This window comes from Cynocephalus volans, chromosome 1 (assembly GCF_027409185.1).
Source record: "Cynocephalus volans isolate mCynVol1 chromosome 1, mCynVol1.pri, whole genome shotgun sequence".
Taxonomy (NCBI): domain Eukaryota; kingdom Metazoa; phylum Chordata; class Mammalia; order Dermoptera; family Cynocephalidae; genus Cynocephalus; species Cynocephalus volans.
Window position 1 is genome coordinate 180,512,733 of NC_084460.1, and position 25,525 is coordinate 180,538,257.

The following is a 25,525-nucleotide window of genomic DNA, read 5'->3' on the forward strand; positions in this document are numbered from 1 at the left end:
TCGGTGTCGTCCGCACCGCGCTCAGCCAGTGAGCGCACCGGCCATCCGAATCCGCAGCCTCGGCACCACCAGCGCCACACTCTCCCGAGCGAGCCACGGGACCGGCCCTAGAAGCTGCTTTTGAGGTTCTTAATAGCAAAGACAAAAAGTTACATGCTACTTGTGCTTCTTGCACAACATGATGATAAAGTAAAATATATTCCTTAGTCAGCAATGCTATTGTCAGATGTATAGAAAATATGTCCGAAGATTTTAAGAAACAAGAGTTAAATTTAACAGTGTGGGAATTTTGCCATATAATTATATGGCAACGTGCCATCAAGTACACGTTTCTAAAGTGCAAGTACGCCACAAAAGCAAGCAAAAGAAACAGAGAAAGAGAGATGACAGTCGAGCGCTTGCGTATCTTGGAGGGATGTTCTTGAAGGCCTTGAATAACACCCTTGAAAAGGGTCTCATATCCTGATTTCCAATTATTAGAAAATTAACAGCTGTGCATATTCAATCGCGTTGTTCTTTACATTCATTTTAACATGTAAATGATAATAATAGTTTAGTTGTTATAAATATTTGATAGCTTACTTCATCTCTCATCCTTTAAATTTCATTTTGCCTATTTTCATAATGTACATAATCTATTATTAAGGTATTTAAGGAAACAGCCATTTGAATGGTGGGCTCCATTGTTTTCTGATAAGGTCGGTGATCATAAAAGCTCAGAGACCACTGTTCCGCAGACCACCTCAAGCTCAGAGGCTGTCACGGTTCTCTCCAACGGGCCCGCGCGCTCCTCGGCCAGGTCTCCCCGAAAACGAGCGCTCGACGTCTCTTTGCTCTCCTCTGGAGCTCCCATCCTTCGCTCACAGCGCTCTGCACACAGGAAACGGCCTGGTTCGCTCAGCGGCTTCCTCATTCAGCGGCTGGGGACTCCCAAGGCCGCTTGCCAAGGCCCCTAGATCAGTGACAGTAGGAGGGAAGGGCAGGACAGGAAGCGCGCGACACGCGCCCGCCCCCCGGCGGCCAAGAGCGGCGGAGGAACTCCAGCACTGCGACGTCTGCGCAGGCGCAGTAGCAACGAGCCGCATTGCGGGGAGGCCTCGGGTTGGGTGCGATCTTCTGGGAATGAGAGGGTGGGCCGCGACTGCGCAGTCACTTGCCGGAAAGCGGACTCGCGAGGAGGAGGCGGGGCGGCCTGCAGCTTTCCAAGGCCCGCGCGCGTGCGCGGGAGAGACGGCTCCAGCGTGGAGGTTTCCGGTTCGAGGCGACTGAAGATGTGACTGACGGGCCGGCGGCGGCCAGCGAACGATGCTCGCCCTTCTGGGCGCGACTACCCTGGTGCTGGTCGCCAGGGCGCCGTGGGTGCTGCCCGCAGCCGCAGGTGAGAGGCGAGGGGGCGGGGCGCGAGGCTGGGCTGCGGCGGCGGCGATGGAAGCCCCGGCTGCTGGGAGGTGGTGAGAGGGGACAGACGCCCTCTGTGGGGAGCCTCTGCGTCGGTGCGCGGTGGTTTAGGGTCGGTAGCCTCAGCGCTCAGATCGAAGCTGACTTGGGCTGGAAAATCGAACAGGAGAAAGTGGTGTTCAGAACCCTTCCACGCCGCTTGCTTGGAGCCGGCGTCCCCGTTCCCGGGCTGGCGGACCCTCCCGGCCGAGAGTCTGCGGGCTCCCACCCCCGGGAAGCGGGCTGTGCGAGGGAGCCCTGAGTCGAGTTGGCTTCTTTCTGAAAAAACCGGCAGCTCGGCTGGCCCGATTGATCACAAACACGGCAATTCCTGAAACGCATTTGCTGAATTTAGTAAACAATTGCTCAATCCCAAGTGAGAGTGAGATGTATTGGAAGAATTCCTCCGCCCTCAGGGTTCGTACAGCCTATTAAAAATAATGATAGTAAATACAAAGGCAGGGAGACACCAGGCTAGTTTGCTGCAATTATTAATACTTAGCCTGGGTGCATCAGGGGAATGGCAAGTATTATAAGGTTGATGAAAGAGTGATAGGTAGTTCTGTAGTGAGGAGGGGTACCCAAAGAGAAAAAGTGCTTTGCATCCCAGAACAGAAATCCAGGAGGTCTGTGAGGCTGCTAGTGGGTTTAAAATACTTAACTATTTGCTTAGAAAGACATATAACTATGTGGTATGTGCTGCATGATATCCTATTTCTCAAACTCTACAAATAGGGTGCGAGGGTCCTGGTGCAACCCATAATAATTTCTTTGATGTCTTTTGTCCATAAGAAATTTGTATTAATCTTATGTTTGCTTTAACGTAAAAAGAATTTCTCTAGAATTTTTATGTAGAATTGACATTCCAGGAGGATGTGCATGAAGAAATTAATTTTAAACTTGGCTACAGGAGAGCTGCTAAAATATAATTTTTAGACAATTCGCCTTTATTGAGCTCTTAACTATGTGTCAAGCACTAATCTGTTTTAAAGGTATAAATTCATTTAACTTTTAGAACCACGAAAGATACTATTATCCTCATTTTATATATGACGAAACTGAGGCAGTGCAGTATTAAGTAACTTGCCTAAAGCCATACAGCCAGCCATAAAGCTTGAGTGGTATATTAAATCCTAAGAGTCTGGCCTGATAGCCCTGGTGCTTAACCAGCCTAGACTGTTTTACTAAAGGCCAAACAATTTAAATTCTTGATTATTCACCTACATGTTAGGTGCCTAACTATCAGTATCTTTCAATTAACTAATGTGCTTTTTTCCCAAATGGGTAATAATGTTCAAAACTAAATGAAATGTTAACACAAACTGGACATCATAAATGTTGCTCTTTCAAAAGTCATAAAAATATTCATACTTTTAACCTAGTACATTCACTTCTGTGATCCTAGACTAAGAAAACTATCCAAAATATGGGAGGACATTTTTATTCATATTTGTATGGAAATGTGTGTTTGGATTTATGTCACATAAAAAGATAGTGAACTGTTCTGGTCATGAAGATGAGTGTGATATGTTGGAAGCAACCGGGAGGGAGGGAGGGAGAGAGAGAGAGAGAGAGAGTTGGATTAAATGCCCATTTTTTAATTTTGCAAGCTAAAATGTGAAATTAACTTATTTTTTAAAGGGTATTGCTAATTTGAATAGAGCAAAATCTGTTAAAACGAAAATCCTGCTTGGTAACTTTATTTCCAGTCTCCCAAATGCCAGGATGCTTCTAACTCCAGAGTCTCCTTTCTTTAGCAATAGAGGAAGTTTTTTTTTTTTTCTCTGAGGAAATCCTAGCTCTACCCGCATCAGATTTCCTCTTCTTGTTTCAAGACCTGGAATTACTAGAATTGGAATATCCTGGACAGGATATTATAAATACTTTAAATGTTAATTGGATCTTTTGTTAGCCCCTGTGTATTAGTCCATTTTCTGTTGCTACAACAGAACACCTGAGACTGGGTAATTTATAAAGAAAAGAGATTTATTTGGCTTACGATTCTGGGACAGTGCATCTGGCATGGGCCTCAGGCTGCTTCTAAGCAGATCACATGGCAAGAGGAAGCAATGAGAGGGAGGTGCCAGGATCTTTTAAACAACCAACTCTGTGGGAACTAATAGAGCAAGATCTCACTGAGGCCCCCTCCCCCAGGGAGAGCATTAATCCATTCATGAAGGATCCACCCCCATGACTCAAACAGCTCCCAACACTGCCACATTGGGAATCAGAGTTCCACATGAGTTTTGGAGGGGACAGCACATCCAAACTCTGTCATTCCGCAGGGGTTTGGGGTATAATTCAATCCACTATACCCTATAAACCCAATTGCTGCCCTTTGGCTGCATACAATCTATAAATTCCAATAAATGGAATGGAAATTAAGAAGAATGGGATAGGGGGATGTGTTCTGTTCAGTTTCAGTTGAAGTTTCAGAGAATTTGTGAAACAAAATTGAGGGTAGTAAAATCTGATGGGCACCTTCTTAAATTAAAATAAATTAAGAATGTTCAAAAAATGTTTTCTCAGATGTTTCCCCTTTCAACCCCATACTATAATATCTAACTGGAAAATAGAGGAAGCAGTCCCAATTAAGAAAGTTCTATACAAGGACCTCTGAGGTAGAAAAAGTATGCAAGGAGATAACATGATTGCCCTAAGGCACAAGTAAAAGCTAGAAATATTGTAAGAACAAGAAATAAATTTAAAACCTGGTCTTTTAAAAATTATAGCTTATCAAAGCAAGAGATCAGTTCTTTATGATGTTTAAGAAATTCCTGTGAACCCAACATTATCTGAGTACTCTGACAGATACAAATTAAGTATAAAAGCTATATAGATTCTGCCTTTAAGAAACAATCTGGTTAGACACAGTTTAGCACAAATAAGCAGTTTTTTAAAATACATCTTTTAAAGATTCTGGAAAGATGGCAGAGTAGAAAGCACCAAGAATCTGTCTCTCCACCTAGAGGAAACTTGTACTGGCAGAATCTGTCTGATGTAACTGTTTTGGAACTCAGAGGTCTGTTGAAGGCTTGCAACTTCCAGGGGAAGGTTTGGATGGTCAATTGAGGTTAATTTCCGTCAATTTCAGCTCTTAGCACAGTAGCAGCTACCCATCTCCCACCTCCCAACACTTGTCAGGCAGCTGTGCTCATGTTTCTGGAGCAATCAGTACATGATTTGCAGGAGCCCTGTAGGCGAAAAGAAAACTGTAATCCAAATACTGGCTGTAATTGCTGATTGCTGCTTCTGATCACAGAAGTGCTCACAACAAAGAGGTGGGTGGCCATTGTTATACCTTCCCCCATTGTTGCAAACTCTCCCCCTCAAGTGATTTCCAGGAGATTTAAGGGCCAGCACCCTCTCCTTTGCCCACCCCACCCTCCTGCTTTTTTATTTTTTCCCCACTTTTGGGAGTTAGACATTAAAGACTAGGACATTAAAAAACACATGCATGTATGGAGAAAATTAGATAGCAACTGTGCATACCCAGGGAAAGGCTCAGAAAAGACCTTAAGTTTGCACCTTAGGTTGATCCTTGGCACAGAGACAGCCTTCAGCAATAAAAAGAGCCCCAAAACAATAAATAAAAACAATAACAACACAACAGCAAACCCTAGAAAGGGAGAGAATCTGATTTCCAGAGTTACCACGTTGTTAGATTTAAATGCCCAGTGTTCAGCAAAATATCACAGAGCATACAAAGAAATAGGAAAGTGTGACCCACTGAAAGGAAAAAAAGCAAATCAACAGAAACTGTCCCTGAAAAAGAGAGCTGACACACTAGGCAAGGACTTTAAAACACCTGTTTTAAATATGCCAAAAGAACTAAAGGAAGATGGGAAAAAAGTCAAGAAAATGATAAATGAACAAGATAGAACTGTCAATAAAGAGATAAAAAACCTAAAAAGAAACCAAAAAGAAATTCAGGAGCTGAAAAATACAATAACAAATGAAAAATTCACTAGTGGAATTCAAAGATAGATTTGAGCAGACAGAAGTGTTGGCTAATATAACCTCCGCCAGAAAAGTAAAATGGCGTTAAAGACCGAGATACACAAAATGGCATCTGAGAAAGTTTCCTGGAAAGCCCCCACCCAGAAAAATCCCCTAGCTGCAATGTCACCTTCCCATGCACACAATTTTGCCTGCCTATGAGAAAGTCCCAGCTCAGCTTAAACCCCACTCGCTTCTCTCCCCTTCCTTCTTAGCCAATAGGAACGGTCCAGCTCAGCCTAACTGGATATAAAAGGCCCACCCCGACTCTCCCTGCTGCTGCTCCCACTTTCGAGAGGGCAGCCCATTTGTTCATTTTGCCTGCCTAATACACTTTGGTTGAGTCCCTGTCTCCTGGTGTGTCTTATTTTGCGCTCGGGCCAGGGTTTTTCCTTTCAAGAAGAAAGAATCAATAAATTTGAAAATGGGAGGATAGAATTATCAAATCTGAGGAACAGACAGAAAAAAGTTTGAAGAAAAGTGAACAGAGCCTAAAGGACCTGTGGGACACCATTGAGCGGACGAACATTCACATTTTGGGAGTCTCAGAAAGAGAAGAGAGAGAGAAAGGGGCAAAGAGAAAATTTAAAGAAATAATGGTTGAAAACTCCCCCAAATTTAATAAAATACGTGACTGTAAACATACAAGAAGCTCAGTGAACTCCAAGTAAAATGAACTCAAAAGAGTGGATGAACACAATATACTCAAAAGAGGAAAGAACACCAAAAGAGGAATGAACACCAAGATGCATTGTAATCAAACTTTCGAAAGACAGAGAGGAGTGACTCATCACATACAAGGGATCCTTAGTAAGATTATCAACAGATATCTTATCTGAAACTTTGGGGGTCAAAAGTCAATGGGTCAGTATATTCAAAGTGCTAAAAGAAAAAAACTGTCAACCAAGAATCCTGTATCAAGCAAAACTATCCTCCAGAAGTGAGGGAGAAATAAAGATGCTTTCAAATAAACAAAAGCTGAGGGAGTTTTTTTTTTTTTACCTCTACACCTATCCTGCAAGAAATGCTAAAGGAAATCCTGAAAGGTAAAATGAAAGAACACTAGAGAGTAACTCAAAGCAATATGAAGAAATAAAGATCTCAGTAAAGGTAAGTACGTGGGCAGTTATAAAACTGTTATTGTAACAACAGTTTGTAACTCTACTTTTGGTTTCTATATGACTTAAGAGAATAATACATTAAAAAAATAATTATTAGTCTAAACGCTAGTATTACTATAACATTGGTTTGTAACTCCACATTTTGTTTTCTGCATACTTTAAGAGACTATGCATTTAATTATATTTTGGGTCATAAACTTGTGATTTTGTGACATCAACAACTGTGAAATGAGTAGGGACAGAGCTGTAAAGGAGCATAGTTTTTGAATGTTATTGAAGTTAAGCTGGTATAAATTCAAATTAGAGTATTATAACTTTAGGATGTTAAATGTGATTCCCATTGTAACTACAAGGAAAATAGTTATCGAATATACACTAGCAAATGAGAAAGAAATTCAAACATTTCACTACAGAAAAAATCAGCTAAACACAGAAGAAGATAGTAATGCAGGAAATGAGTGACAAAAAAAGCTGAGGTATGTAGAAAACACATAGTAAAATTATAGAAGTAAGTCCCTCTTTATCATTAATTACATTAAAAGGAGTAAAGTAAAAGGCAGATTGGCAAAATGGATGAAAACACATGATCCAACTATATTCCATCTAGAAGGAATTCACTTTAAATCAAAAGACAAACAGATTGGAAGTGAAAGGATTGGAAAAAGATATTCTATGCAAAATAAACTTTAAATCAAAAAAGGTTACAAGAGACACAGAAGGACATTATGTATTAGTAAGAGGTTCACAAACATTTATGAACCTAATGATAAACCAATCAAAATATATGAAGCAGTGCTGGCTGGTTAGCTCACCTATTTAGAGGGTGGTGCTTTTAACACCAAAGTCAAGGGTTCAGATCCCCTTACCGGACAGCCACCCACCAAAAAAATACCAAAAAAAAAAAAACAAAAACCCAGAATATATGAAGCAAAAACTAACAGAATTGAAGAGACAAATAGACAGTTCTATAATAGTGGTTGCAGACTTCAATACCCCCCTCTGAAAAATGGATAGAACAGCTAAACAGAAGATAAGTAAGGAAATGGAGGACACTGTAAACAAAGTAAAAAGGCAACCAACAAAATGGGAGAAAATATTTGGAAATCATGTATCTGATAAATGATTAATATCCAGAATATATAGGGAACTCTTAAAACCCAAACCCAACATTTTCACTTGAACATATGCATGTTTTAGGGAAAAAAAGTTTTGAAAATCTAGAATTTCCATTTAAAATAAGAATAAAATAACTTTGTCCTTTAGACATGTGCATTACTTTTAAAATGAAAACTATTCTTAAGTCAAAACTCAGTGTTTATTTTTCCTAAGTTTCCTTATTTGTAAAACTATAAACCCTCAAATCTAAATAATGATACATTATAAGGAAACATTTAAATATTAATTAGATTAATAATCTAATTTAAAAATCTGGTAAAAAAAAAAAAAACAACAGCAGCAAAACCTGATTCAAAAATGGGCAAAGGACTTGAATAGATGTTTCTCCAAAGATATACAAATGGTCGATAAGCACATGAACAGGTGTTCAACATCGCCGATCATTAGAGAAATGCAAATTGAAACTACAATGACATACTGTCTCACATCCGCTAGGATGGCTGCTCTCAGAAAAACAAAGTAACAAGTGTTGATGAGGATGTGGAGAAATTGGAACCCTTTTGCACTGCTGGTGGAAATGTAAAATGGTAAAGCTACTGTGGAAAACAGTATGGCAGTTCCTCAAAAAATTGAACAGAATTACCATCTGATCCAGCAATTCTATGTCTGGGTATATATATCCAAAATAATTGAAAACAGGATCTTGAAAAGATAATTGTACATTTATGTTCATAGCAGCATTATTAACAATAGCTAAAATCTGGGAGCAACTCAGGTGTCCCTGGACAAATGAATGGATAAGCAAAATTTGCTATATACCTACAATGGAATACTATTCAGCCTTAAAAAGGAAGGAAATTCTAACATTTGCTACAAGACAGATGAACCTTGAGAAAATTATGCTAAGTGAAATTAACCAATCCACAAAAGACAAATACTGTATGATTCCACTTATATGAGGTAGTTAATATAGCCAAAATTATAGAGACAGAAGGTAGAGTGGTAGTTGCCCAGGGATAGTGGGAGGGAGGAATGGGAAGTGTTGGGCTGGATCTTGGACCCTTCTACCCTGTCCTGTGCAGGTCCTGAGCCAGGTAAATGAGTGAAAAACTGAGCAGCTGCTGGCAAAGTGGACATGCTTTTTCTTAGACGCGAGCTCCTCCGACCAGCAGTTCAGAGCTGCTGCCTTCCATACCAAAGAGCACACACAAGGCAGCAACGAGCCAAAGGGTACAGGGGAGTGCATGCACACTAACACTACTCTTACGTGACTTGTTTACAATGGATGTGCTGAATCATACCCAGCCAGACATGAGGCAAGAGGGCCTGACCAAACTAACTCCACTTTCCTCACAGGAAGTTATTGTTTAAGGGGTACAGAGTTTCAGTTTTACAAGATGAAGAGAGAGAGATCGATGGTGGTGATGGTTGTACAGCATTATTAAATATTTAATACCAATGAACTGTGCGCTTAAAAATGGTTAAGATGGTAAATTGTATGTTATGTGCATTTTACCACTAATTAAAATGAGAAAAATACATCTTGTACTCAACAAGTATTTGAGAGCTGAACACAGCCACTTAGATGTGAAATTGAGTTGTATGGATTAAATGATACAGAGTTAAAGAGAAGAGCAAGATCAACATGAGCTGGAGTATTCAGGGAAGTTTTTCTATAAGGGGTCAAATGTGAGGTGGGTTTTGGATGATTTGGGTGGTCAGAGAGGAAGAGAAGTGCATTGCAGATTGGAGAGGGCAGAGAAGAAAAATGAGAAGGGAGGTAACCCCATTGGTAGAAGATTTGTGTATGGAGTACTAAGAAATAAGGTAGGTCCATAGATGGAAGTTCTTAAAAATAAACAGAAGGGTTCAGACTTGATAATGTTCAGCAGTCAAGACCTTTGTAGGTTTCTGAAGGACTTGGCTGACACAAATATCCATACTTCTATCTCTCAATTTTGTTATGTGAGCATTCTGTTCCTGTAAACAGCTGCCACCTTTGAAATCACATCAGTTCTCTATCAGATGGTCCCCAACTTGTGTTAACTCAATTTATGATTTTTCAACTTTATGATAGGCTTATTGGGATATTAAATACATTTTCACATATGATATTTTTGACTTACAGTGGGTTTATCAGGACATAACCCCATCATAAGTCAGGGAACATCTATATCTATTTCTGAATATAGAATGTGAAACTAAATTGAAGCTGTCAAACAGTTTGAACCTTGTATTCTTTACATCAGTTTCACTTTTAAGACCTAAGAAAAATTCTATTTTATACAGACATGGTTTGTCTTTCAATTGAAAGACTCGTATATGTGGGAAAAAATCACCATTTTTTCCAGCTATCTCAGATGCAGAGATACATTAGCAGCCTCCCTGTGCTGAAGGCAATCATTAGGATTTTTAGATTTTTTAAAATACAAGTGTACTTCAAAAAGTTTGTGGAGGAATTGAATTAAAAGATAAAAAATATGAACTTTATTTCTCAACATAAGTTCCATCAAATTTAAGACACTTTTGTAAGCAATGATACCATTTAGTCCATCCCTAAAGAATTGAGGATCTTGGGAATTTAACTATGTCAATTCAGTCTTTTTTACATTATTAACTGAAGAAAAATAGGTGCTGTTTAAAGACTTTTTTAAGATTAGGAAACAAAATGAAGTCAGAAGGAGCCATATCAGGACTGTAAGGTGGGTGCCTAAGGATTTCCTCTAGAAACTGTTGCAAAATTGCCCTTTTTGATGAGAGAAATGAGCAAGAGCTTTGTCATGGTGGAGAAGGACTCTGGTGAAGCTTTCTTAGGTGTTTTTCTGCTAAAGCTTTGGCCAACTTCCTTAAAACGCTCTCATAGTAAGCAGATGTTATCACTCTTTGGCCTTCCAGAAAGTCAACAAGCAAAATGAATTGAGCATCCCCCAAAAAACTGTTACTGTGACCTTTGCTCTGTCTACTTTTGCTTTGACTGGACCACTTCCACCTCTTGGTAGCCATTGATGTCATTGTGCTTTGTCTTCAGGATCATTAATAGAGGTTTAATTGTGTCCCTCAAGTTTTATGTATTAGAAGCTTGATCCCTTCCATGACTGTTGGGAGGATGAGAAATCCTGTTATGCTAATTGAAAAGTGGGGCCTTGAAGAGGTGATTGGATTGCGAGGATTGTGCATACTGAATGGTGGTCGCGGGTGTGGTTCTGATGGCTTTAAAAGGAGCCCAGTGAGAAGGTTAGTGCTCTCCCTGCTCTGCCATTCTTGCCATGTGACACCCTGCATTCCTGTAGAGTCACATCCCCAGATGTGTTCTCTGGACTTTGGACTTCCCACCCTCTGAAACTGTAAGCAATAAATTTCATTTCTTACTGTTGGGAAAATATAAGGAAAATGGTCAGGGCCCCACGGATGTTTGGAGTCTTGCCGAGCATCTGAGGTGGGTATGTGCGTGCGCATGGGTGTTCGTTGTCTAATGTGATTGCGCATGTGCACCCGGGTGTTTTTTTGGATTATGGACTTGAGTGTAAAGGACTACGGGCGCAGATGCGGAAAGCTTTGAGAGGATGACCCAGGAAGCCATATTAGGTCGAATGTTCCTAGTTCAGAATAAAGCCTATTATTTCTTCACCCATGGCAACAAGGAACTTTTCCTGTTACCTAGCGTGTAGACCTGAACGTGGAGGGTTCGTGACCCAGTCTGGACAATGGGCTCAAGGGGTCTTTGAGCCCTAGCACTAGCTTTACACTTACAAATCACGATTTCTTAAAAATTATGGAGTTTTGCAATCCATGCACAGTTTCAGGCATTTTTGTTACAAGCAACAGAAATGGACTAATACAATCATACTGGTAAAGCCATTTTTCATCTCCTGTTACAAAAATGCTTCAGGATCTTGATCCCCCTCATTTAAAATTTCCATGGAAAGCTCTGCTTTTGTCTGCAGCTGACCTGGGTGCAACTGTTTTAGTAGCCATCAAGCAGAAAGTTTGCTAAACTTTATTTATTTCTTCTTGTTGTTGTTTTGTTTTGGTGGGGGTTGGCAGTTGGCTGGGTATGGGGATCCGAACCCTTGGCCTTCGTGTTATTGGCACCATGCTCTAAACAAGTGAGCTAACTGGCTAGCCCTGCTCTACTTAAATTTTTCAGTCAGAATTGTGTAAGCTGAGCCAAATGAGATGTCTCTGGCATTGGCTATTGTTTCTGCTGTTAATCAGTAGTCCTGTTAAATTAGAGCATAAACAAGATTAATTTTTTCTTGCAAATAGATGTGGATGGTCTGTCACTGTGAGCTTCACCCTCAACATCATCTCATCCCTTCTTAAAATGATTTATCCATTGTAAACTGCTGATTTCTGTGGGGCTTTGTCCCCATAAACTCTTTGTAAAACAGCCATGATTTCACAATACCAACACTATAAATTTGATGTTTGCTTCAATTTCAGCAGAATTCATGTTGCTCTGATAGGTGCTCTTTTCAAACTGATGTCTTATTTTTCGTGGTGCCTCAGACTAGATCCTGTTCAGACATGTATAACAAGTTAATATGAATTTATTTTGGTGCAAAATAATTTTGCAATCCATGCATAGTTTTTTCATAATACCCATTTTCCATGAACTTTTTGAAGATCTCTCGTATACTTTGTTATATTTGAATGTATTATTTCTTTTAATCAGGGATGTGAGGGGAAGAATAACACTATAAAAAAATCTGTACAGTGTATTTATAACTGTCTTCTTTCTTGTTACCTTTATAGGTGTAGAAAAACTAAAATCTCCTCAAAATGTAGAGGTCTACATCATGGATGACAACTTTATCCTGAAGTGGAACAGGAGCAATGAGTCTGTTGGGAATGTGACTTTTTCAGCAGAATATCAAATGTATGTTACTCTACTTAATTTGCCAGGATAGCCTGAATAATTTTTTTTTTTATTAAATCATAATTGATTATACATATTTTTGGGGTTCAGCATTGACATATGTTGATCAAATCAATATTACTAGCATATGTATTGTTACAAATCATACTTATCCTTTATGCTCCTTGTTCAATCTCTCCCTATCCCCCTCCCCCCCACCCTTGATAATCCTAGATTTCTTCTCTCCTCTGAAAGAGTGATGGTTACTCTGTTGATTTGTTGCCTAGATGATCTGTCCAATGCTGAGAGGTGTGTTCAGGTCCCCCAATATTATCATAGAGCAGATGCCTCTTCTGTCACTCTGGAATGGGCTTTGTGGAGAGAGACATCCTCTTCTTTTCTTTGGTCTCTGCTGGTGACTCTCCTTGTGTCAATGCACTGGAGTGGCTGGCAGAACATCTGCACAGTGGTTGTGGCATCTATCCACTTTCATGGGCTGTGATTATGGTGGCTGTGGTGGGCCACCCACATGGATATGATGTTTTTGTCATGCCCCTTACCTAGTTGGTGGTGGCAATGGTGGTGTGCCTGGTTGTGGGCTGGGGGTCCAGTCCCTAGCTCCATTCCTCAAGACCCTGCGTGGGCCCCATGGCACTGGCAGTGTGCCTGGTCATGGGGGGGGGGGGGCGGTCCCTGGTTGCAGGCCTCAGGACCCCGGGCAGGCCCCATGGTGCTGGCGGTGTGCCTGGTTGTCCCCCCTTTCTGGCTTGGTAGCCCAGGGGACTTCTGGTCCTTCTAGGTGTTATAGGTGTTCTTTGGTGAAAAGAGACCTTAACTAGTTAATATAAAACTTTGTCTCTGGTTGTGAGTACTCTATTTTTTCTTTCAGTTCTGTGTTGGATTATTTGCTGTTTCCACCACTTAAACTCTGTGCTGGAACTAATTTGTTGTCCTTTGCTTACTTCTAAAATGGGGGAACTTCCTGTGGGGACCAGTACTTGAGCTCTGTGGTTGAGCTAAATTGCTGCTTTGCTGTTGATTCCTTAGGTAAGGGTTTCTGTGCAGCTCAGGTTTTAATGGTTGACTTTATAGGACTTCCAAGTTTAGTGAAATCCAATGCACCTGGGTCGTGTAGAAACACTGGTTCGGGCCTGAGTCTTTTCATCAAACTGCACCCCATATATTCCTGACCAGTCTCCTCTGAGTGGTCCTACACTGATTGGGGGGCAGATCAGCTGTTCTTACTGTGTCTCAGTGTTCTCGTGGGCCTGTCTCCCCCCACTGCCCATGCTGCAAACACTTCCCATGGGACGGTCTGTATGCCGGTCCCTTGCGATGACTCACCAGCCTCTGAGTGGCTCCTTTTTTTCAGTAGTTCCTCACTCCTATGTGGGTCCACAGGAGCCCTATTAGTGGTCTTGCTAGCCTGGGGGCCACCAAGGCCCTCTTCTCCCCTGCCACCTCCATGCAGCTTCATCCTAAGGGCACAGCTGTGGCTTTTGCTGGCTCCTGCTCTGTGCGCTCAGCAGCTCCAGCCTGGAAGCAGCCGGGACTCAAAACGGTTGGAGAGGTTTTTTATTTCTCTCACAGGCTTTTCTGGCCTTCATGAAGGTCTTTCCTCCTCTTCCCCTGAGCTCTAGGCACCCCAGCTTGGCTGTCGTTGCTTTTTAATAGTTGTAAGTTAGTTGATTTGTGAGAGAGAGTGAAGCTGGGGATCGTCTATTCCACCATCTTGACCAGAAGTCCTGAATAATTTTTACAATTTTAACACCATAATTCCTTTTCAGATTTGAGAAACATTTGGTTTTTCCATTTTTTAGAAATTTTATGTCTGTTTCACCTGATATTTATAACTTCATTTCTACAAAATAGATGCTTAGTCAAATTTATTTGGGCATTGAAGCAGAAGAGATTTGGGGATGAGAGTGGTAGTCAGCTTCTCTAATCCACAGCTGTACCTTCTCTGCTCTGGATGTTGCAGCTTCATTAAATATAAATTGGGGTGTGAACTGGAGCATATCTTGAGGATATGGGCAAGTACCCCAAAAGGCTTGTCCCAGGTCTTGGAATAGGCCACTAGGCTTCCTATTGCTCAGGCTTTTCTACTATCTCCATCATACACAATATTTTAATTTTAGGTACAGTGTGTATATGTCAATATATTTGACCCTGCATTTCCAAAGACTTGATGTTTCTAGAATTTCAGTGCTTCCTTGCTAGTACTGACTTTCTACTTAATAGTTGCCAAGAGTATAGGCACTCAGAGATTTGCAGAAGAAAGGACTGCAGAAGGGAACACAGCTCAGGAAGTACAGTACTTTGCCTCCTAGTCAGATATTGAAGCCCTGTCTGTTAACCATGTTCTCCTGTCCAAGAAAAAAGCAGGCAGAGAAGAAACAAGGTGTCAAGATCTCCAGAACCAGGATCCCACCACTTCAACCACAGTCATGGCACTATTGTCCTCTAATTGTTACTAAAACTGGGGTATTACCCACACAGCTTTAGTAATTGTGTGTGTACACACATATATAGGGCTTTTCTCAGAATTGATAATTTAAGAATTTTTATCTCTAGAGATTTTCTTTAAATTGAACTTTGAGTTTTATTACCAATTTTGTTCTTTGCCTCAGTTTGGAAGTTTCTTATGAACAACTGTTTTAGATACAGCAGGGACTATTGAGACCCTTATTTGTTTTTTGGTTTTTTTTTTTGACCAGCAAGGGGATCACAACCCTCGGCACCATGCTCAGCGCACCGGCCATCCCTATATAGGATCCGAACCCGCGGCCTCAGCACTACCAGCGCCGCCCTCTCCCGAGTGAGCCATGTGTCTGGCCCTTGAGACCCTTATTTTAAAGGGGTTATCCTTATGTAATGAACAAAGAGCTACAGACCATGCTCTCATACTCTTGTTCCTTCACACGTTATTGGTTATATTAATTCTGCAGCCCATAATCATCTTTACTCTTCCATTCTGACTTTAGCATCAAATGCATTATTCATTGCTTTCTTACCTTATTTTGTTCTGCTAGCTCTATAAACAAATTACCTTGTAAAAATATGTCAGACTACAAGTTTGGGAGACAATATAACACTAGCGTAGTGTAGTATGGATTTGAGCCAGGCTACATTTAAATCCATCCTCTGCTGATTATTCTCTGTCTCAGTTTCTTTATCTGTTAAATGGAGATAATAACTAATATGACCATATATAATTTATCATCCAAACCATGATACTTTTGAAAGTGAAAAGAGGCACTTCATTGTAGATAAGCTGGAACAAGTTTAAAGCAGGACTGCCCCAAGTAAACTTGGATCGGACACCCCAGTAATAAAGTATCTAACTTAGAAGGTTGTTCTGAGTTCGAATAATTATATTGAATAATTGTATATAAAGTATTGAATATTTAATAATTGTCTTGAATAATTGTATATAAAGTGCTTAGGAGAGTGGCACAAAGTAAGCAATCTACTGAGTTATATTTATATAATTATAATTAATAGCAGCAGACAGGTATATTTGAATATAGTCTTTCTCAGAACATAGGACATATACCACTGGTAATAAATGAAACACTGATGAATAAATAAGCTATTATGATTTCAGTGCCTACAGAACATGTGGAATCTAAAATATCAGTGATTGTAACTTACATCTAACATATCTAAATTTGTAACTTATTATGTTTATAATGTATACAATTCATTCTTTCATTCAACAAATATTGATTAGCTTCTATGCCAGACACTCTTCTGGGCACATAGAATACCTCAATGAATAGGAAAGACAAAGATGGCATGAATTTAAATTATGGCACTAGTTTTATGAAATGAATATTATATTGATTACTTATTCATATTTCAAGTTATATTTTATGATCTAATTATTGTATATGATAAAGGTTTTTTTGTTGTGGTTGTTGTTTTCAAGAAAATATAAAAGTAGCTACTGCTGCAGTAGTAGCTCCCTTAAATGCACAAGCAATTTTAATGGAACATGCAACCACCTCTCCTGGAGCAGGAAACACAGACAGATATAAAGGGTGACGGTGGGTTAAAAACCATAATAAGGCTTAGTTTTAAATTTTTGATAAGATTTTCGGTTTATAATAAGAGTTTCTGGATTTTTAAAAATAGATTTTGATGTGGAAGAGTTTTTCAGGAATATTTGTTTAAGGTATTTTTAATGCCAGTTCTAATCTCAGACCTCACACAGGTAAAGTGGAAGGGGGAACTTGCCAAAAATAAAGTGTTCCATAGGCTAGTACATATTTTTGGTAATTTTTTTAAAAGTTTCCTCTTTGAAAAATAAGGTAGATTTGTATTGAGGTCAGCACAATAATCATTTTGATACCGTCTCTGGTTTCTAATATCTTAAAGCATCTTTAAAATGATGTCTGCAGTATTACTTTTAAAATTAGTTAATATGGATCTATGAAATAAGCTTGACAAAATTGCCATCTCGGAGGATAGCTTCTCTGCCTTAACACAGGCAAAAATTCTAAAATATGTTAAGTTTTTCTGTCCCCCACTTTTATTGTAGCCTTTTTTCTCCTTTGTAGCAGGCACTCCATGCTAACTTGATTTTTTCATCTATTTTCCCCTTTTTTATTTATTTATTTATTTTTAAAAAGATGACCGGTAAGGGGATCTTAACCCTTGACTTGGTGTTGTCAGCACCAGGCTCACCCAGTGAGCCAACCAGCCATCCCTATATGGGATCTGAACCCGTGGCCTTGGTGTTATCAGCACCACACTCTCCCGAGTGAGCCATGGGCTGGCCCCTATTTTCCCCTTTTTAAAAAAGATGAACTTTTTGATTAACCAGTTCCACTTTGAAGAATTTATTCATTTATGTTAACATTTTAAGTTTTTTGTTTCTGGTGATGTACTAGAAGGAATTATGGAGACGGGAGGGATAGTTTGATTTTGGAGAGGGCAAATGAAGCCCAGAAACTGTACTGATTCTGAAGTCTTCCTTAGGGCAGGTAAGTGTGTTCGTAGAAGGAACTCAGAAGGGAATCATGAAATCCAGTTCCCATATTTTTAGTAAGATAAGATCCAGCAACTCAAAATAGTTTGCCAGAAGTCAAGGTATTTTGAACAAAGCCAACACAAAATTCACTTTTGCCTTATGGGTCATCTATTTCTTTGCTTCCTTGAAATCTGAATGGCAACCACCCATAAAATTATATATAGAACTGTATTAAAAAATTAACTATATGTCCAAATAATTCCATTTTATAAATAATAACTTGGTTTAAATGCACTCAAAAGGTGGAAGGGCATACACTGAAATGTTAACAGGACATTAACTCAAGTAGAAGAAATAACTACTTAAACTATTAGTAAATAGAAAATATTAGTAAGTAGAAAATATATTTAATACTCTTCTGTATTTATACATTTGCTCATTCATTTATTTGCTTTTTTACTTTAAAGGCCTAAGATGGATAATTGGATAAAACTGCCTGGGTGTCAGTATATTACTAGTACCAAATGCAACTTTTCTTCACTCAAGCCAAATGTTTATGAAAAAATTAAATTGCGTATAAGAGCAGAAAAAGGAAATGACACTTCTTCATGGTATGAGGTTGACTCATTTGTACCATTTCTAAAAGGTAAGAGAAGTTGCTAGCTGAATTATATTCTTTAGCAAATACTACCAGACGAGTTCATATCCTAAGCTCATTCATTTGCATGATATAAACTCTTCTGTCTTAAAAAAAGAAAAAAAAAGATTCCCTTAAACCTGTATTGCTCTCCTGCTATGACTTCATTTTTCTGCTTTCTGTATAGTAGTGGTTCTGAAAGAGTGGTCCCCAAGACCCTTTCAGAGGGTACATCAAGACAAAATTGTTTTTATAATAATTCTAAGACTTATTTGCCTTTTTTGTTTTCATTCTCTTGTATACACAGTGGAGTTTTCCAAAGGAGGCTGTTTGATGTGTGATGTGGTGACTGGTGACTGATCAAATGCACAAATCAGTATGGGATCCATCTGTCTTCTTTGTTAATCCAGACATTAAAGAAATTTGGGAAAATATGTAGAACAGCACCACTCTTCACTAAGTTTTTTGTTGTTTTGGAAAATATAACAGGTTTATCATTGTTATTTTTTAATGGATTAATACATTCTTTTAAATTTTATCAGTTTTAATTTTTAATATGCTGAATATCAAAAGACATAACCCATATAAACAAAAGCTCTTTGGGAGCCTCAATAATTTCTTTTAAGAGTATAAAGTTCCCTGTTACTGGCCAGGCACCAAAAAGAGTATAAAGGGATCCTGCGACCGAAAAGTTTGAGAGCCCCTACCCTACACCAAAACTCAAAAACATTATCTGGACTCCCTTTCTGTTCTTTTTCTCCCATTCCCTCTTTAACCCTCTCCAATCAAGCTTTGTTTCTCATCACTATACTGAAACCACTCTTCTCAAGGTCACCACAACCTCCACAGTGCCAAGTGAATTTCCAGTCCTCTTCTGGCTCAGTCCCTCTGTGGTGTAGGCATGGTCATCACTCTCTCTTTCTTGAAACACTTCATTTACTGGATCTCTAGGATGCTTCTCTTTTCTAGTTCTCCTGCTCATTGGTTGCTCCAGTGCCAGTTCCTCCTCATCTCCCAGACTTTTAAGTGTTAGACTGCTGCAGGGCTCAGTCATTGAACTTCTTCTCTTTCTGTGCTTACTCCACTGGTAATCTTATGGCTTTCCATGTACTCTTGACTCCCAAAAGTGTATCACTAGCCCCATTTCACCCCTGACCTTTAGACTTGTATCACCGTCTCTATTCAGCATGTCTACTTAGATCTTTAGTCATCTCAAATTGAAAATGATCAAATAAAGCTCTTGATTTTTCCCTCAAAACCTGCTCTTCCTGCAGTTTTTTTCATCTCAGCTAATGACATTACCTATTTGTTTGCTTACGCCAAGAGCTTGGAGTCGTCTTTGAGACCTGTTTTTCTCACATCCTACATCCAGTCAATCAACAAATTCCTTCTGATCCATCTTCAAAGTACATCTGATTTGTTCTCACTTCTGTCCCTGCTACCAGCCTTTTCCCAAGCCTCTTAATTTTTCGCTTGATTTCTTACCAGTAGCCTGCTTCCTCATGCATTAACTAGGATGATCTTCCTAAAATGTAAACGAGATCATGGCGCTTCTCCAGTCTCAACCCTCCGATGACTTCACAGCTCTGCTATGACTGCAAAGTTCTTCCTTTATTATCTGGCCTCCAGCCACCTCTCTCACTCATCTTATTTTCAACCACTTTCAGCCATTCTAGCCCCCTTACTGTCTTTTGAAAATGTTAAACACATTCCCATTTGGGGGGCTTTGCACTTGATCCTGCCTTAACCTGGAGTACTTTTTTCCTGAATATTTGTATGTCTACTCTCTTACTTTATCCAGGCTGCAGTTCAGATGTCTTTCTCAGAGGGGCTTTTCCTGACTAACTTACCTAAAACAGCACTTGCTACCATTTTTTGTCCCTTTATACTTTATTTTTCTTTATAGCCCACATGATATTCTATGTTTGTTTGAGGTTTTTTGCCATATCCCCCTTGCATATAAGCTCCATGAGTGACTTCCTCTGTTTTACTATGCCAGGCCTCTGTTAAGCACTAAGAATTATTTGTTGAATGAGAGTTTTGGTATTGTATTAATAAAGTTGCATAGTAATTGTTTTGATTTTTACAGCTCAAGTTGGTCCTCCAGAAGTACATTTAGAAGCTGAAGATAAGGCAATAATAATAAACATCTCTCCTCCTGGAACAAAAAATAGTATCATGTGGAATCAGGAGGACTTTAAATATAGCTTGGTTATCTGGAAAAACTCTTCAAGTATAGAAGTAAGCATTATTTTTAACCTTTGATGTGAGAGAAAAATGAGGTGAATTAATTCTAAAATTTGACTTTATACTTTTTTTTAAAGAACATCAATTTTTTATTATAGGAAAGAGCTGAAACTGTTCATGCTAGAGATAAAATTTATAAACTCTCACCAGAGACTATATACTGTTTAAAAGTTAAAGCAGAACTATATTTGCAGATGAAAGTTGGTGTCTATAGTCCAGTGCATTGTATCAGTACCACAGGTAAGGAGGATGTTTTGCTTTAGATTCAATAACAATATATATAGATTGGCAATATTACATTAGTTTTGGCATTTTCCCAATAGTTGCTGAAGTTTATATAATGGCTTAATAGATATTAAAACCATTATAACAGCATTTATATAAGCAAAGATATGCTGTCTGGGATTTTTGTCTCAAGTAAATAGTAATGAAAAGTAATTCTACTTAAAAGTCCAAATAGGGGCCGAGCCCGTGGCGCACTCGGGAGAGTGCGGTGCTGGGAGCACGGCGACACTCCCGCCGCGGGTTCGAATCCTATATGGGAATGGCCGGTGCACTCACTGGCTGAGTGCCGGTCACGAAAAAGACAAAAAAAAAAAAAAAAGTCCAAATAGTTTTAAATGACAAAAACTGTTTTTATTTGTTCAGAATCCACAAAAAAGGAGAAGGTCATTGCTTTAAAGTAAAGTTTTTCTCTCCTGCCTTCTTACCTCCAATTTCATTTGCCAGAGATAAGCATTGCTAGCAGTTTGTGTATATCCTTTCATAGTTTTTTCAGAACTTATATGAGTATATACACAGACCCACAGTTTTTTGGGTTTTGTTCTGGTAATTTGAAAAATAGGATTCTGCTAGGTATGTTTTACATCTTGTTTGTTTAACCTAATATATTGAGGATATCTTTCTATATCCATACATACATATCTGTCACATTCTTTTAAATGGCTGCATAGTATTACATTGTGTGAATATACACCATAATTTATTTAACTATTATAATGATAAAATGTAAGCATTTAATCTTCTTGCCTATGCTGTTAAGAATTCTTGCCATATATTAACTCAATAGAATAAAAATGTATGCTTTTTTTAATGTATTCTTTGGCTTCTAGTTGAAAATAAACTGCTTCCACCAGAAAATATAGAAATCAGTGCTAAAAATCACAGCTATGTTCTGAAATGGGATTATGCATATTTAAATGTGACATTTCAAGTTCAGAGGCTCCAGTAAGTTCTATTCCGTAAACTTCCTTTTGCTCAATTTATTTATGATTGTTTATACCCAGTTTGATCATGCTTCTTTTCACTTTACTCCTTGCATATAGAATGACTGAGAGATGGATATGAGATATTGGAAACTTGGGAAAATTAATTCCAGCCCCAGCTCTGCCAGTAACTAGTTAGATGACATTAATCTAATCACTTAATGTCTGTGGGCCTCAGTTTCTTTATTTGTTGTAAAATGGGTGTATTCTAATACCTCGGGTTTTTACTGGCTCTTTTATTAAAAAGGTGTGACTCTAGTTGCATGTATTATTTCCCCAGTCTGGACAGTGGGGATTTAGGCTTCAATGAGGTTGGGGCAGTGCGGTGGGGGTGGTGGGGGAGGATCCAGTCTACAGCACAGGTGAAGTTAAGTTGATAATTAGTAAAATAGTTTATTATAACTACAAGGTATTTAGTGTAAGCCTCATGGTAACCACAAAGCAAAAAATTACGGCAGTCAAACAGTAGAGAGAAAGGAATTAAAGTTTGGCATTACAGAAAATCACCAAATCACAAAGGTAAACGAGAGAGGAAGCAAAGAACAAAGGATCTACAAAACAGCCATAAAAGAGTTAACAAAATGGCAGTAGTAAGTTCTTACCTATCAATAATTACTTTGAATTTATAAATGGATTAAATTCTCTAATCAAAAGACAGAGTGGCTGAATGCATAAAAAAGCAAGATTTGAGTATATACTGCCTACAAGAGACCCACTTTAGCCTTAGGATACACATAGGCAGAAAGTGAAGGGATATAAGAAGATAATTTCATGCAAATATAAACCAAAAGAGAGAGTGGATGATTATACTTACATCAGATAAAATAGACTTCAAGTCAAAAACTCACAACACACAAAGAAAGCTATTATTTAATGAAAAAGGGTTCAATTCATAAAGAGAACATAAAAATTGTAAATGTGGATATATATTGCACCCACCATCAGAGTACCTAAATATATAAAGCAAATATAAATGAAAATGAAGAGAGAAACAGGTAGCAATACAATAATAGTAGGGCAATTTAATACCCCACTTTCAACAACGGACAGATCAACCAGACAGAAAGTTAATAAGGAAATACTGGAATTGAACTGCATTTAGATAAAACGGACCTAACATGTATAGAGAACATTCAGTCCAACACCAACAGAATACACATTCTTCTCTAGTGCACATGGAACACTCTCCAGGATAGGTATTATGTTAGGCCACAAAATAAGTCTCACCAAATTTAAGAAGACAGAAGTCAAATCAAGTATGATTTCCTATTACAATGGTATGAAACTAGAAATGAATAACAAATTTTGGAAAATTGACAGACATGTGGAAATTAAACAACATGCTCCTGAACAACCAATGGGTCAAAGAAGAAATCAAAAGGGAAATTTTATTTGCCCAAAGGTTAGCAGAAAGAAGAAAATAATAAAGATCAGAATAGAAACAAGTCAAATAGAGAATAGAAAAACCATGGAAAAAATTAATAAAACTCACAGTTGGCTTTTTAGAAAAAATAAGCAAAATTGACAAACCCATAGCTAGACTTAAGAAAAAAAAGAGAGAAGACTCAAATACATGAAATCAGAAATGAAAGTGGAGACATTATAACAGATGCCTCAGAAATGAAAAGGATCATAACGACTATTATGAACAATTATGTGCCAACGAATTTGATAACCTAGGGGAAATGGGTAAATTCCTAAAAACAAATAAGCAGAAACAGCCTACGAATGTTGAATCAGGAAGAAATAGAAAGCCTGAACAGACTGATAACAAAGAAAGAGATTGAAGTAATACCAACCTAACAAAGTACAGCTCAGGACCAGATTTCTTTACAGCTGAATTCAGTCAAACTTTGAAAGAGGAATTAATAGCAATACTTCTTAAACTCTTCCAAAAAATAGAGCTGGAGGGAATGCTTCCTAACACATTTTCTGAGGCCAGCATCACCACAAAAAAGAAAACTACAGGCCCGTATCTGTGAACATTGATTTTCCTGAATATTTTCAATGCGTGGTTGGTTGACCCCACAGGTGAAGAACGCGTGGACATGGAGGGCTAGCTGTGCTTGAGGAAGGTGTATGTGGCTTCATTGTATGTGGGCAGTGGACTAAGGAGACACCAAAGACTAGGAAATCAGTTAAGAGGATATTGTTGTTCAAGACTTGAACTGAGATGCTTTTAGATGTTGGTTTCTGAGCAAGTTACTTAACCTGTTTAGTCTCAGCTGAGTGTCAATACTTCATTCAGACTTGCTCTCATAACACTGTGACGTGTATATCTATTACAGCACTAATCCGTTGATGTACTGGTACATGGCTTTCCAGAGGGGAACGGTCCTATTTGTAGTGCTTGCTGATTATTGTGCTATATAAATATTCCCACTATGCCATTTTCAAGCTACCAGCATGATATCCTTTAATGTGGAATTGGAAAGATATGCACAGTCGCACAACATTATGTATTTCTACCATATAGATACAATAGACATAAATAGCCTCAAAAACATGGATAATAAAATACAGTAAAGGAACTAGGACAAGATGGGTTTTGAGTAGTTATTATCTTTTATTTGCAAGTTTTTATAACAACTTTTAGTAATGGCTATGTTTAAAAACCAGCATGCAACATTCCTGAAAATTTAACAGTTGTGCACACTGGCATGAGCCACCTCTAACACACTACTACTTTATTACATGCTGGGGAAATCTTTGGTTTTCTTTTGCCTTGGTTACATGTCTCTTCCACTGTATTGTGAGTTTCCTGAGGGTGGGAACTTTATTTCTCTAACCTTAAGCCCTAACAGAGTGTCTGGCATACTATAAATACTTATATAAATACTCAATGAATATTTATTGAATTAATGTGTTTGAATTAAAAATAAAAATTTGTCTTTAAAGTGCCTATTTAAAAAGGGATTCTGAGAACTATTCAGATAAATGGGAATCAATACCTAACTGTGAAGATATCAGAATTACCCAGTGTGTTATTCCTCAAAAAAAATCCTCAAAAGAAATTTACTTTCTCCGTGTACGGGCATCTGATGGAAATAACACATCTCTTTGGTCTGAAGAGAAAAAATTTGATACTGAACAACAAAGTAAGTCAATAGTTTTTACTTGAGTTTGTAATTCTCAGATTTGGTGCAAGTTCTTAAAATTGTTTTTCTAATTGAACATTATGTCTTTACAAATTTTTTCTAGCTATCATGCTTCCTCCAGTCATTAACATAAAATCCAGTAGCGATTCAATGCGTATCTATGTCAGTGACTCAGAAGAGTCTGAAAAAAGACCTGTGAGCCAGGATTACCCACCAATTTATGAAATTGTTTTTTGGAAAAACACTTCAAATTCTGAGGTAAAAAGACTATACTTGTATAATTTTGTAACTTAGAGTCATAGCTGTGATTTGGGGTAAACAAAGCTTGAATGTGAAATTTGGGGGAAGTTTTTAAACTTTAAGACTATGTGATTAACTCAGATATTTAGAATATGAAGAATATTAGCATTTTTCGTGTTTTGCGTGGTAGAGTTATGTATCACCTGCATCTGGGCCCAGTTTGATTTTAAAAAACAGATTCCTGAGCCCATTGCTGCTGAATCACAATCTCTGGGGGTAGAACTCAGGAATTTGCACTTTTAACATGATTCCTAGTTATTCATCTAACCAGGGTTTCTCAACACTATTGACATTTGGGCCAGATAATTCCTTGTGGGGGCTGTGCTGTGCATTGTGGGATGCTTAGCATCACCTCTGCCTCTCCACACTGGATGCCAGTAGCACTCCCTCCCAGTTGTGACCATGAAAAACAATCTCCAGACATTGTCAAATGTCCTCTGGTGGCACCTCCAAGGGGACAAAAATTGGTTCT

At 38.6% G+C, this 25,525-nt stretch overlaps 1 protein-coding gene across 1 annotated transcript in view; it reads left to right on the forward strand.

Moving 5' to 3' along the window:
* The first annotated feature begins 1,200 nt into the window (after window positions 1–1,200).
* IFNAR1 (interferon alpha and beta receptor subunit 1) overlaps window positions 1,201–25,525 on the forward strand; it is a 30,747-nt gene continuing 6,422 nt past the window's right edge. The window contains exons 1-8 of the mRNA XM_063094809.1: window positions 1,201–1,378; window positions 12,429–12,552; window positions 17,974–18,152; window positions 20,233–20,384; window positions 20,489–20,630; window positions 21,503–21,617; window positions 24,554–24,753; window positions 24,857–25,011. Coding sequence (XP_062950879.1) covers window positions 1,306–1,378; window positions 12,429–12,552; window positions 17,974–18,152; window positions 20,233–20,384; window positions 20,489–20,630; window positions 21,503–21,617; window positions 24,554–24,753; window positions 24,857–25,011 — 1,140 coding nt within the window. The 5' untranslated portion in view covers window positions 1,201–1,305. The remainder of the gene's footprint in view (window positions 1,379–12,428; window positions 12,553–17,973; window positions 18,153–20,232; window positions 20,385–20,488; window positions 20,631–21,502; window positions 21,618–24,553; window positions 24,754–24,856; window positions 25,012–25,525) is intronic.